This window comes from Aquarana catesbeiana, linkage group LG02 (assembly GCF_042186555.1).
Source record: "Aquarana catesbeiana isolate 2022-GZ linkage group LG02, ASM4218655v1, whole genome shotgun sequence".
NCBI classification, from domain to species: domain Eukaryota; kingdom Metazoa; phylum Chordata; class Amphibia; order Anura; family Ranidae; genus Aquarana; species Aquarana catesbeiana.
This window is the reverse complement of record NC_133325.1, coordinates 335,442,910-335,455,930: the sequence shown is the minus strand read 5'-3', so window position 1 is coordinate 335,455,930 and position 13,021 is coordinate 335,442,910. Positions and strand designations below refer to the sequence as shown.

The 13,021-nt window shown below is 42.0% G+C and overlaps 1 protein-coding gene across 2 annotated transcripts in view; it reads left to right on the top strand.

Annotated features, from left to right (window-relative positions):
• The window catches only part of CFAP47 (cilia and flagella associated protein 47), a 769,322-nt gene that overhangs the window by 557,740 nt on the left and 198,561 nt on the right, over nucleotides 1-13,021 (top strand). For both annotated transcript variants that reach the window (XM_073614843.1, XM_073614844.1), the window contains exons 54-55: nucleotides 1,135-1,242; nucleotides 1,979-2,090. In XM_073614843.1, coding sequence (XP_073470944.1) covers nucleotides 1,135-1,242; nucleotides 1,979-2,090 — 220 coding nt within the window. The remainder of the gene's footprint in view (nucleotides 1-1,134; nucleotides 1,243-1,978; nucleotides 2,091-13,021) is intronic.

Here is a 13,021-nt window from a genome sequence, read left to right as displayed (position 1 = left end):
GCACACAGAGCAGCAGCTCAGCTCTGGAGCCCCCATAGCAAGCTGCTTGCTGTGTGGGCACTTGGCAGGGGGGAGGGGCCAGAACCATCGGCGAGGGACCCGAGAAGAGGAGGATCTGGGTTGCCCTGTGCAAAACTATTGCACAGTGTGTGTGACATCAGATCCCTGCTCCCTGCTTTCTGCTGCTGGGAGATGCTGTGTAAAATGTGTGTTTTAGAAGACTGTAGAGGATAGAGGGCCTCAGATAAACAGGTATAACCTATGTAGAAGGGTTTGTTTTATTTTGCCTATAAACATGGTACTACCTGGTACTGTCATTAAGGAGGTGGAGTGGGACTAGGTGTGATGCAACCTAATGGGCAGGGCCAGCCTTTTCTTCTAGTACCAATTAGGTTAGAGTTATAAAGGAACATGGTACAAAGCTGGGCCTGCTAAAAAAAAATAAAAAAATGTGTGTAGAAAATGAAGGTATGTGTATATGTTCAAAAAATAAAATGTGAAGCTACTATATACACAATCTACTGTAAATAAATAGGTTTTAGTGCTTGTGTATTACATACATGTATAAAGTATAATTATAAATACTGTGTGATAAGGCAGAGCAATCGGTCCAGAGAGTGGGTTGAAGGATGTGGTGCTCAGTCACGAGGATGTGCAATTGAAATGAATACCAATAAAACAACTTAATTCTAATAATAATCAGGTGCCACTACATTTGTTAAATAATGTATTGTTGCCATATCCACATAATGAATGTAACTGTGACCTTTTAAATCATTTTATGTGCTAAATTTAGTTAAACCTCATGCATGGTATGTTATCAAAGATTGGTGAATAACTGATTGCCAGTAGTAGATACTTTGCATGTAGAGGGAGTCCTTTTTCCAAACTTCCTGGAAAAGGAAAACATATTGGAATCCATAGAACAGTATTAATCACTTGTATGTGCTAAATCATGTGCTTACGTTTTTATCAATGAATTTTGGAATATTTTCCTGTTCTTCTGTCTCTTTACTCCATAAAGTTGATAAACATGCATGTGCTACTGACAGAAAGCAGCCCCCTGACAATGCCTTCAGAGAAATGATATTTAAAACATGTTCTAATTTATTTATCTATGATTTTTTTTTCTAGTGTGATTTTCCAGTGTGACGTGTTTGGAGAATTTTGGTATGAATTACAAATGTCATCTGAGAAGCCAGCACCAATTAAACTTCCTGAAGCGGCATGTGAACTTGGAAAGTTAGTATTGTCTTTGCACTTTCATTTGAATATTGTTAGTTAAACTTGACATTCAGTCAAATAAACATTTTATTTTTTAGCCTTCAGCATTTTAACTGCTTTGTTTGATGTGCTTAGTTGTAGGTGGTAAATTTCTGCCTTGTCATCAGCCGTATGTTGATTTTTTTTACCCTAAGACCATATCTTCCTCTTACCAATAAACTACAATATATTTAAAACAGAATGGCATTAATAGCTGTTTATCTTTTGACAAGATGTAAAACACAGCCAGGCTTCTTCTCTGCCCTCTGCGTGTGCTTTTGTTATTTACCTAACCTTGGGCATTTTTGACAGCTGCTTGTCTGAAACATGAGAATGTTAAAACTGTGACTACAGAGGAAAGGAAACAAGGATGTTCTGTGCTTTTTTTATTTAATACCTGAATTGTGCACATAAACTGATACTCCTGCCTCTAATGAAGAAAACTGTATTTTAATGTTTAACATTAGAAAGCACAGTGATGCAAAGTAACAGACCTTAATATATGTTCATGATATTTGGAGTATTAGGGAAAAAAAAGTAGGATTGTAGGATTGTGTGGTAAAAAGATTGCATGTTGGCTTAATCTATTCACATTTAAATACCTTTTTCTGCCATACATCAATTAACGTATATATTATTTTAGTCTCACAAGATAAAGAAATGTATAATGGCTACATGTACTGTAACTCTTCTTTTATTTTTTAATATTTTATAGGTGGACTCGTCTTATTATTCCATTGCGTAATCCTACGCAAGAAACCTTTGAGCTACAAATTATAAATACCAATCCTGAACATTTCTTAGTGGAAATGGATCACAGTAAACCAGTAAGTTAAGCTTCTTGTATTGATAATTTGGAATAAATGGTCATTTTTGTTTTTGTTATTAAATATATTGACCACTGACTGTGAACTGTAATGTTAGATAAATGGCTAGGTAGTTTTGCATGATTGCAGTGTATTTCCTCTACTGGCCCTTTAGTTGTACTTAAAAAATGAATTTTATACAGTATAAACCAGAAGTTATGCAGGTCAAACCAATCCTGCGGCCTCCTAAATTTACAGTATTATCAGTTGAATTAGATTGGAGACAATCTTTACCATATATTTTCATTTTGTTATATTGGATTATAGTAACTTATCATTGACTTCCCTGAAATTTACCTTTGGAACATGTTACATGTTCCACCCATATTAAGTAACTGCAAGGGTGACGGTGAGCGCTCTGGTAGTTCATTGATTGTTCCTGCAATTCAGTAACTGCCTGCCCATATTAGAGGTATGAGCAGACAGTGTACTGAGATTCTGCAGGATCCTGGCATTGCACCCATGGTCTGATCACGGGGACAATGCTTTACAGGCTCCAGTGTAAAAAATAATAAATGCACTTTTTTTTTTAAATGTGCATTTATTATTATTATTATTATTATTATTTTTTTATAAAAGGTGAAGTTAACCTTTAACCTCCCTGGTGGTTTTCCCCTAGTGTGGCTCAGGGTTAAATTTCAGTACCATTAGTGGTAACCCCGAGCCACACTCGGGATTGCATTGCAGGATCCTGGTGCAGGTTACTTACCTTGTCCCCAGGATCCTGCGATGTCCCCCTGCTGTGTCCATGGGCTGTGTCCTCCACCTGATGCCTCTGTGTGCTGGGCTCCGTTTCCTGCGAGTGTCGCAACGCATGGGGGAGGAGCCCAGCTGCAAATTCAAAAAATAGAAAATTCATAACACATACAGTACACTGTAATCTTACAGATTACATTACTGTATGAAATCATTTCACATCCCTTTTGTCCCCAGTGCTTTGTCCAGTGCCCTGCATGCAGTTTTATATTATATATATACTGTTCTTTCTGCCTGGAAACTTGAGATTGTCCATAGCAACTAAAAAGTGTCCCTTTACGTCAAAAGTGGTTTTAGACCAGCTAGAAAACAGTGATAGTAAATTAGAACACTTGCAGAATTGAGCGATAGTGAATCATGTTGAAATTAATTTTATTATTATTATAGTATTACTTTTTTATAATTTATAGTTATTTAATATATTATAATTTATGATTTTGTGTTTCAAACTTTATCATACCTGGGATATCTACTAGACTCTTGTTTGGACAGATTTAAGTGTGTTATTGCTAAGAATGACAGGCCTACAATATAAAATGCCAAATTTCTATGCAAAACAATTGTACCGCTTTGAGACGCAAAAATCCGACACAATCATACCGCCAGGGTGGCTACAGGACTTGGCAGCTGCTCTTCATACATGTTGGAGACAGACTTTGATATGAGTGAAAGAAACTTTGGATAGTCCAATATTCTATATGTGTAAGGAAGGCCCTACTCATGAGAGCTTACTATCTAACTGGAAGGACAAGTGATACAGAAGGCACTGACCATGAAGGATTAGTTGATGGAGAAAGTAAAAGTACAGTTTTGAGGAGGAGGTGCGATAGTCTTCCCCAAATAGATGAGTGATTTCAAGGATTACCGTAAAATTAGGAGAAAGTTGGACAGACTGGGGTGGGGAATTCCAGAGGATAGGATTTGTTCTGTATGTCTTTATACTTTTTGCTATAAATTTAGGAATAAAAATGAGAGAGATATAGGGCTTGCAGGAGGAGGAAGAAACCTTAACACCCCAGCTGTGGCGCAACTGCAAATACCATGAGACATTGCAAGACTGACAGTCATGACTGCTGGATGCAGAGTCATAATGGGATTTGTAGTTTCACCACATCTGAAGTGCTGAAGTTGCCTAAATTGCCAATAAGAGGTTTGGGAGGGATCAGGGTATCACCCTGAAAAGTAAGCTAGAGCTTTTTTTCACCTGACAGTTCTTCCTAACCTTTCTTCTCTTTTGTAGGTAGATCATCTGTTGATCTCTCTTTTTCATCCTTTAGCCTACAACATTCTTATGCGCCCTCCCTCAGTCTGCATTTTTCCCAAGACATCTTTCAGGACAGCACCTGAGAGACAGTGACTCCTTCCACTGGACCACAGGAAACACCTTCTTCCTCCAGATCTTTAAAGGGAGGCACCTTCCTACCACACGTCAGTTTTTGTGTTTTCCCCGGCCCAGAGGGAACATCTTTTGGAGGGGAGCCATGATCTCTTAGGTACTCCTGAGAGGGTCTCCTCTTGTTTTTTCCTCCTTTTTAGAGGCCCTCAGTCCTCCCGTCTTACCAGGGCTTTGGCAGTGGTAGGTTCAGGCTCCTCTTACCCCCAGGTGTTCAGGAAGAGCCACAGAAGATCCGGTGACCCACTCCAGTATCCTGAGAGCGATGGCTGTGCATGCACTGCCACCATTTTGCATTGGTCGAGAATAATTCTTGGCCGCGCCGGAAGTGACACTTCCTTTTAGCAGGTCACCAGGTCAGCGCCCGACGTCATTTTCAGCGACTGGACACAGGGGGAGGAAGCAGGGCAGGAGCTGGCACCTATTTCCACTTCCGGTCCGGTGCATTGGCACTATGGGAGTCCAGAAGTGGCGTGTGAAGCCACGAGTGGAGCGCTGCACACCCGCTATTGAGAACGCGCCATCTGCAGCATTGAGGACAGGCACAGGCACCAGCAAGGCTCAGGTAGGGGGCAGTTGATTAAGTATGCCCATTTCCTTTACCTGGGGTTTACAGTCTCTCTTTTCTTTCCCCCTGGTGGCGAGGGCCTGTCTGGGCACTGGAGTCTGTATTTTTCTTCCTTGTGCACCTTGTTGGGTGGTCCGGAGGTGGAGACTGGGTCTCACTGGGTCCCCTTGGTTTTTCCCTTTTGTCTTTTTTCTCTCAGGCCAAAAGCTCTGACCTGGGGAAAAAGAGATGCCCCTCATGCAAAGCCAAGATAGGAGACAATTGGAAAAAAGCCCTATGCAGTACTTGCATTGCTTCTTTAGTCAAAGAGGAATCTACTTCCGTTTGTGATGACTTGGTTGCCTCTGTAAAGAAGTAACTCTATGCCACAATTCAAACATTCTGTGACTCATTAGTTAATTTGTCTGCTAGTCAGCCCTCCACATTAGAGTCTTCCCAGGGTTCACTTCCTGTCCTGGTGTTAGAGACTCTGTCTGAAGGTCCTTCTACCAGGGAAAAACAATCCCCGCACCTTCCAATGATGATTCGGAAGAGGAGGAGGTTGAAGGGGCTGAAATGGCCCCCTCCAAGTTTAAGCTATCCCTGGAAGAAGTTGATGGGCTTCTTAGAGCCATACATGTTACCCTTGGCCTACGCGAAGATAAAAAGGAGCTGACACTGCATATTCATATGTATGCGGGTCTTAGTGAGCCTAAGGGGTGAACATTTCCGGTACATTCTGTCATTTCGGATTCCAAAAAAAAAGGAATGGCAGGGGCCGGAGAGGAAACCTTTTTCTCAAGAGCCCACAAGAGAGAAGCTTTTCTTATGAGGAAGACCCCTCTGCAGTATGGAACAAGGTCCCCAAGCTCAACGCTGCCTTCTCTCAGGTTTTGTGATCCACTGACCTAGCCTTTTAGGACATGGGATAAGCAAATGAATCTTTTGCTCAAGAGATCTTGGCATTCGATCATGATCAATTTAAAGCCAGCCATGGCTACGATATACGAATACTGGGTTAACCAGCTAAAAGCTCATATATTATCGCATTCACCCAAACAGGAGATTTTGGGTTCTTTTACTACCTTGTCCTCTGCAGTAGCCTATACGGTGGATACTTCAGCCAAAGCAATTAGAATGTCGGCTAGATCAGCAGCCTTAACAAATTTGGCAAGGAGAGTATTGTGGCTGAAGACTTGGCCAGGCGATGCAGCACTGAAAAGTAAGATCTGCGTGATTCCCTTTTCGGGTGACCTTCTCTTCGGTCCTGATATAGATACCATTCTAGACAGGACAGCCGATAGGAAGAAATCCTTCCTGGTAAAGAGGAAAAAACAGCCCCCAAAGCCCCTTTTTTTGACCTCAAGGAGCTCAGGAGCAGGACAACAAGTCCCAGGGGAGGAAAAACAATTGGTCCACATAAAAAGCTAAGGGCAAGGGCGGAATTCTTTTTAATCCTCCTGCGCAAGCCGAAAAATCCCAATGACTCTACCCTGTGGGTGGGCGGAAGGCTGCAAAATTTCCTTCTGCAGTGGTCAGGCATAATGCCAAATCAGCAGAGAAACAAAAAGGGGGGTCTCCAGCTCTCTGCAGCATGTGATGTCTAAGGTAAATAGTACAATGGTAGCTATAATAGCACATTAACATAAGGCAGGTAAATTCTAGAATGAGGAGGCAGCCATCCTCAGAGGGTGTCCATTACCTCTGTTGATAATCAATGTTGAAAAAAGGAGGGGTGTGGAGGCGCCAACTGTGGTAGCTTGTTTATGCAAAAATGAAAGTTAGTAACAATTACACTTACTGGTTCGCAGGGTGGAGGTATTTCTTTGAGATGGGAAGTGTCCTGGGATGTGCTGTTATCTTGTTTCCGGCTCGGATTTCATTCTTTCAGGCGTCTGGGTGTGGAGTCTGTAAACAGGCTGAACCGCTGCATCCAGTGCATGGAAAGCTCCACGCTGACCACTCTGGAGCGCGGAAGCGGAAATGACGTCACTGATGCACGGCAAACGTCCAGGCTGGTGTTGGGGGTGATACGGGGATAGTACAGGCTACGCGCTCGGGGCCCACAGCTCCTTCTACTGGCCTTTTTTGCTCCCTGGAGGAGAGCAGCTTGAATATATAGTGGAGGCAATTAGGCAATTAGGCAATTAGGTTAAAGTGTATAGGCTGGAGGTCTGTGGCTGTGGAACCACAACAGCCAGCGGACCCACAATCTTCAAAAAAGCACAAAAAAGTTAAATGCCAAATCAGTTCATCCTGACCACTCTTTCTCAAGGCTACGCAATAGAGTTTACGGAATCTCCCCCAAGAAGATTTCTTGTGACGAATACCCCAAAAGGATCCAGTGAAAACCCTGGCCATTAAGTCCTTATTAAAGGAGCTGATGCAGCAGGGTGTAGTGATCCAAGTGCCACCAGAAGAGTGGCAACAGGGTTTTTATTCTTACATTTTCTTGGTAAAAAAGCCAACAGTAAAATTCCGATTGATCCTCAATCTAAAACCCCTGAACAAATCCGTCAAGTACAGAAAGTTCAAGATGAACTCGATTTTTTTCAGTCAGAAATCTGCTGACCCCAGAATGTTACATGGTGTCAATAGATTTAAGGGATGCATACCTGCATATCCCAATCTCACTCCAGTCCCAGAAGTATCTCAGGTTGGTGGTAAAGATGGAAGGCGTGATTCATCATCTGCAGTTCAAGGCCTTGCCGTTCGGGCTGTCATCCTCGCCTCAGATCTTTACCAAGGTGATGGCGGAAGCCCTAGCTCCGCTTCGTCTTCAGGGAATGGCAGTGATTCCCTATTTGGACAACCTACTATTCTTTGTCCCCTCAAGGGAAAGGTTGCAGGATGACTTAGTCAAAGCACGCAACCAGCTGGGATCTCTAGGAGGGATTCTAAACCTCCAGAAATCCTCACTAAACCCGTCACAGGAGATTCGCTTTCTAGGCTATCAAATAAATTCAATTGAACAGAAGATTTTTCTCCCACAAGAGAAAAAGGACAAGGTTCAGTGCACTGTGTCAATGCTGCAGACCAACCAGCCCATAATGATAAGGCAAGTTATGTCGGCCTTAGGGGTACTGACCTCAACAATGCTGGCTATTCAGTGGGCAAAACTGCACTTCAGGTGTCTACAAAATTTTCTCCTGAGGTCATGGGATCTCAGCTTAAGATCCCTGGACATGGAGGTGAGGATTCCAACCCGGGTCAGGAGGTCACTATGTTGGTGGAAGAGTCAGGAGATCCTATCAAGGGGTCTAGATTGGGCCTTTCCAGTCAAAAGAAGACTGACAACAGGCACCAGCTCTTGGGGATAGGGGGCCCACCTAGAGAAAAACTTCACTCAAGGAAGTTGGTCCAAGAAGGAGGCGACAAGGTCCCCAAATTGGAGAGAACTGAAGACGATCGCTTTATCTCTAGTAATATTTGTGCAAGATCTCCAGTTTCACCATGTCCAAGTGTTAACGGACAATGCCACAGCTGTGGCTTATCTAAACAGACGGGGGGCACAAGGATCAGATCTTTATAAGCACTGGCAACGGAATCCTTCTGTGGGCAGAGAAGTACTTGCTATCCCTGTCAGCAATCCACCTAAAGGGGACCCTGAACAGAGTGGCTGATTTCCTGAGCAGGCACCCCATTCAGGAAGCAGAGTGGTCTCTGAATCCGGAGGTCTTTGCAATGATTTCCAGTATGTGGGGACATCCAGAGATGGACCTGCTTGCCTCAAAGGAGAATGCACAGGTTCCTCAGTTATTTTCTTTAAACAATCTTGATGGATCGCTAGGGATAGACGCTCTGGTGCATCCATGGAGATTTCACCTTTTGCTACACTTTCCCCCTCATTCCAGTTAATTCCACTGGTATTAAGGAAGATCCGACGGGAAAAAGTACCAGTCATCCTAATCACTCAGTTTTGTCCGAAAAGGGCCTGGTTCTCAACCGTTCTGGGAATGGCGACCAAGCCTTGTTGGCATTTACCTCCCAGGCAAGATCCGCTAAGCCAAGGTCCAGTAAATCATCCAGAGGTGGCTATCTCTCGCAGCCTGGTATATGAGGAGCAGCTGCTAAGGAGTAAGGGGTTTTCTGACCATCTCATTACAACATTACTATTAAGTAGGAAAAGGGTAACAAGGGCCAGTCTATAGTCTATAAGTCTGTAATTCATGGTGCGATTCATCTTCCCAAGACCCAAGGAGCCTTGTTTCCATCTTGGAGTTCTTGCAAGATGGGGCAGATAAGGGACTAGCAGTCAGTACCTTGAAAGTACAGATTGCTGCGCTAGTGGTGTTCTTAGAAAAATCTGAAACGCTGGTAGTCAGATTTTTTAGAGCTCTTGCAAGATCAAGGCCAGCACTGGTCAAGAATTTCCCTAAGCGGGACCTGTCGGTAGTCCTGCAATCCCTAGCAAGGAGCCCATTTGAACCTCTGGAAGAAGCGTCACTCAAATGTCTCACTCTTAAAGCTGTGTTCCTAATCGCCATTACTTCAGGACGCAGAATCAGTGAGCTACACGCTCTGTCAATTAGGGAACCTTACCTGTCAGTATTTCCAGATAGAGTTATTTTTAGAATAGACCCAAAGTTCTTACCTAAAGTAGCTTCAATGCATAATTGCTCTCAACCTTCTGTGCTAACCCATCGGGGGAGACGGAGACCTTTTTTCATACGTTGGATGTCAAGAGGATTTTGTTATGCTATCTAGAAATTACAAAGGACTTTATACATACAGACTCGTTATTTGTCCTTTTTTTGGGCAACAAGAAAGGTTGCCAGGCTTCTAAAGGATCATTAGCCAGGTGGCTGAAATTATCCATCCTGGAAGCATACTCACATGCAGGCTTGTCTCCGCCAGATGGAATTCGTGCACACGCAACCAGAGCGCTTGCGGCCACTTGGGCAGAAAGAGCTGGTGCCACCCCTAAACAAATTTGCAAGGCAGCAACGTGGTCAAGTTTCCGCACCTTTGTGCAACATTACAGACTGGTCCTCACATCTGCCAGCGATCAGGCATTTTGGCAGGAAGGTCCTGCAGGCTGTTGTCCCCCCCTAAGGGGGTAAGTCTCTATTATCCTCTCAGGTGCAACGACCCACCCTATTAGTTTGATGTACTATGCTGTGACTAACATATGTAGGTCCAACTTGAATTTTTACCCTAGGTCTGTTTACTTTTGTTGTCTCCAACTGTATCTAGTTGTCATCCAGTTGTCTGCTCATTTATGTTTCCTCGCTTAATTGGACTGCCCTCTTGCTTTTGCTCCCTTGATATTCAGTGATAGACATATTTTGCTAATATTTGTATAAATAAGATAGAATGGGACCCTATTTTCCTTTTGTTAAATAAGTGCTGGAGAAATTCGAACTGCAACTAATACACATTTTGAATTTTTGTGCTATAATACAAGACATTTATCTTAACTCTACTGTTTCACACTCATAAATCATGCAATTCACACTGTGAAGCAGCAGTCATTTATCCACATGCACCAGGAAAATAGACCTGCAGTAAATGTTAGCTGAATATCAGATTTCCTGCTTTTAAATTTACACCAAATTTAGAAGAACTTTATTTTAGTTTTCGTTTTCACATTTCTCTTTTTTATTTTGGCATCCCACAAGGGAATTATGCAAGAAAGAACTTAAAAACAACCTAAATCTAAACATAAGAAAAACACTGGCTGTAAAAATAATACAATATACATGAAAAATGTATTCTTCACAAATATAATTTACTTTTGTGAAAAAGAAATGTACCGTATTTGCCAGCCTATAAGGCCACTGGGCGTATAAGACAAGTTTCCAGTTAAAACATAGGTTTTGGGCTATACTCGACGTATAAGACTACCCCCCTTCTGAGGTAACACCATTTAAAAACATCAGATTTGATTTAAATAATTTTAATTAAAATGGTTATGACTTACCGGTACTTAAAATCCTTCAAAATCCTCATCATGTTCATCCTCTGACATCATAAGTTCATCAATGACATCTTGTGATACATTTGTAAGACAGTCATCATATGGATCTAATTCCAAATCTGATGGTGTGGCTTCAGCTTTGGCTTCCCCTTCATCTTGCCACAAGTAGTTGTCTACCATACCATTCAATGAATTTGATATGTCATACTTCTTGAAAGACTTGATTACTGTTTCTGCATCAATATTATTTCAGGCTTTTATGACAAAGTTACACAACACATCCAACTGTGGAGCATGCATGTTTCCTCCTTTTGTGAATGACATTTTGCAGCTAACCATCCACTCATTCCACAGTTCTCGAATGCAATCTTTAAATGGCTTGTTTAGGCACACATCCAGTGGCTGTACCAACGATGTCAATCCTGCAGGAATTTGCTAGACTTTTCTTTATGCTGGTAGTTAAATGAGCCCTGAACATGTTCCACACCAGTAGGCTACGTTCTCGACGAAGTCCACCTGGTCGCCTACTTCATACATTATCAAGCCATAGCTTTAACCCTTCTTCATTCCTTCAACCTTTTTCATTCACATGTACAAAAACTCCAAAGGGGAATTTGATTTTCGGCATTGTTTTTCTTTTAAAAAAAATCATTGGTCATAGTTTTGCACCATCGGCTGTACATGCTAGTCCCACTGTAAAAGTGGACTCCTCCTGTCCTGTTGTTTTAATTAACACTGTTTTTGCACCTTTTGAATTGACAGTTTTATTTCCAACCATATCGAAAATTCATTGGAGTTTCATCCATATTTCCAATATTACTTAATGCATAGCCATGTTCCTTGTGCTCTTGTATTACATATCGATGGAAAGTACTTTGCCGTCGAGATCTTCAGGTAATTTTTGTGCAATTTTGGTCTTTTGCCTCAGTACCAGATTATGCCTTTCTAAGAACCTAGTACACCAGGATACAGTGGCCTTAAATGCTTTCCTGTGATCTGGGTTAGATTTGGCCCACTGAAGTGCAAACATACGTTTGTTGCTTCATGTCACTACATAATCATTTTGACAATGCTCATGCACCATGTCTGCTACATGATTTTCGAGTTCTGGCCAATGTGGGGTGCCTCTTCTTAACCTCCCTAGCGGTATTCCCGAGTGTGGCTCGTGGTAAATTTTCACTACCAAAAGCGGTAACCCCACACTCGGGACTGCATCGCAGGATCCAGGCAAAGTTACTTACTTTGTCCCCAGGATCCTGCGATGTCCTCCCTCTGTGTCCGCAGGCCGTGTCCTCCGCCCGATGTACCGTGGGCTCAGTCCCCTGCGAGTGTCGCGAAGCGTGGGGGCAGAGCCCGGTGGCAAATTCAAAAAGTGAAAAATACGTAACACATACAGTACACTGTAATCTGTAAGATTACATTACTGTATCAAATCATTTCACATCCCTTTTGTCCCTAGTGCTTTGTCCAGTGCCCTGCATGCACTTTTATTATATATGCCATTCTTTCTGCCTGGAAATTCGAGAATGTTCATGGCATCCAAAAAGCGTTCCTTTTACGTCAAAATAAGTTTTTGACCAGCTAGAAAACTGCGATAGTAGATAAGAATCACTTGCAGAATTGAGCGATAGTGATTCGTGGGGACATTTGTCATCGGATACAGAAAGTGACGACAGCGACAATTCTGCGACTGAGCAAGTTTCTGTGTTTTTGATTTGATTACATTATTAAATAAATTTTATTATTATTATATTATTATTTTTATAATTATTTATAGTTATTTATTATATTATAATTTATGATTTCCTATTTCAAACTTTATCATACCCGGAATGTCTACTAGACTCTTGTTTGGACAGATTTAAGTGAGTTATTCCTAAGAATTACAGACCTACAATATAAAATGCCAAATTTCTATGCAAAACAATGTATTGCTTTGAGACACAAAAATCTGACATAATCATACAGCTGGGGAGGTTAATGCACACTTACTCCTTGGCATACTCTTTAATGCATCTTCATTTGCTTTCCAGTCTCAGACCATCTTTTCTGTTTCTCCATATTGTCTTGCAGCAGTACAGTTAATATGTTCCTTGGCAAAGTTTACAACTTTCAGCTTGAAAATGGACTTCATAATTCCTTCTTGCTGGAGCCATGATTGGGCCTTGTCTACCAGCCATTTTGTTTACACCCACTAATCTGTCAGCCCGCTGGATGTGCGGTAATACTGGCTTTGTATTCATTAATAGAATACATCGCTCACCGTGATTGGCTCA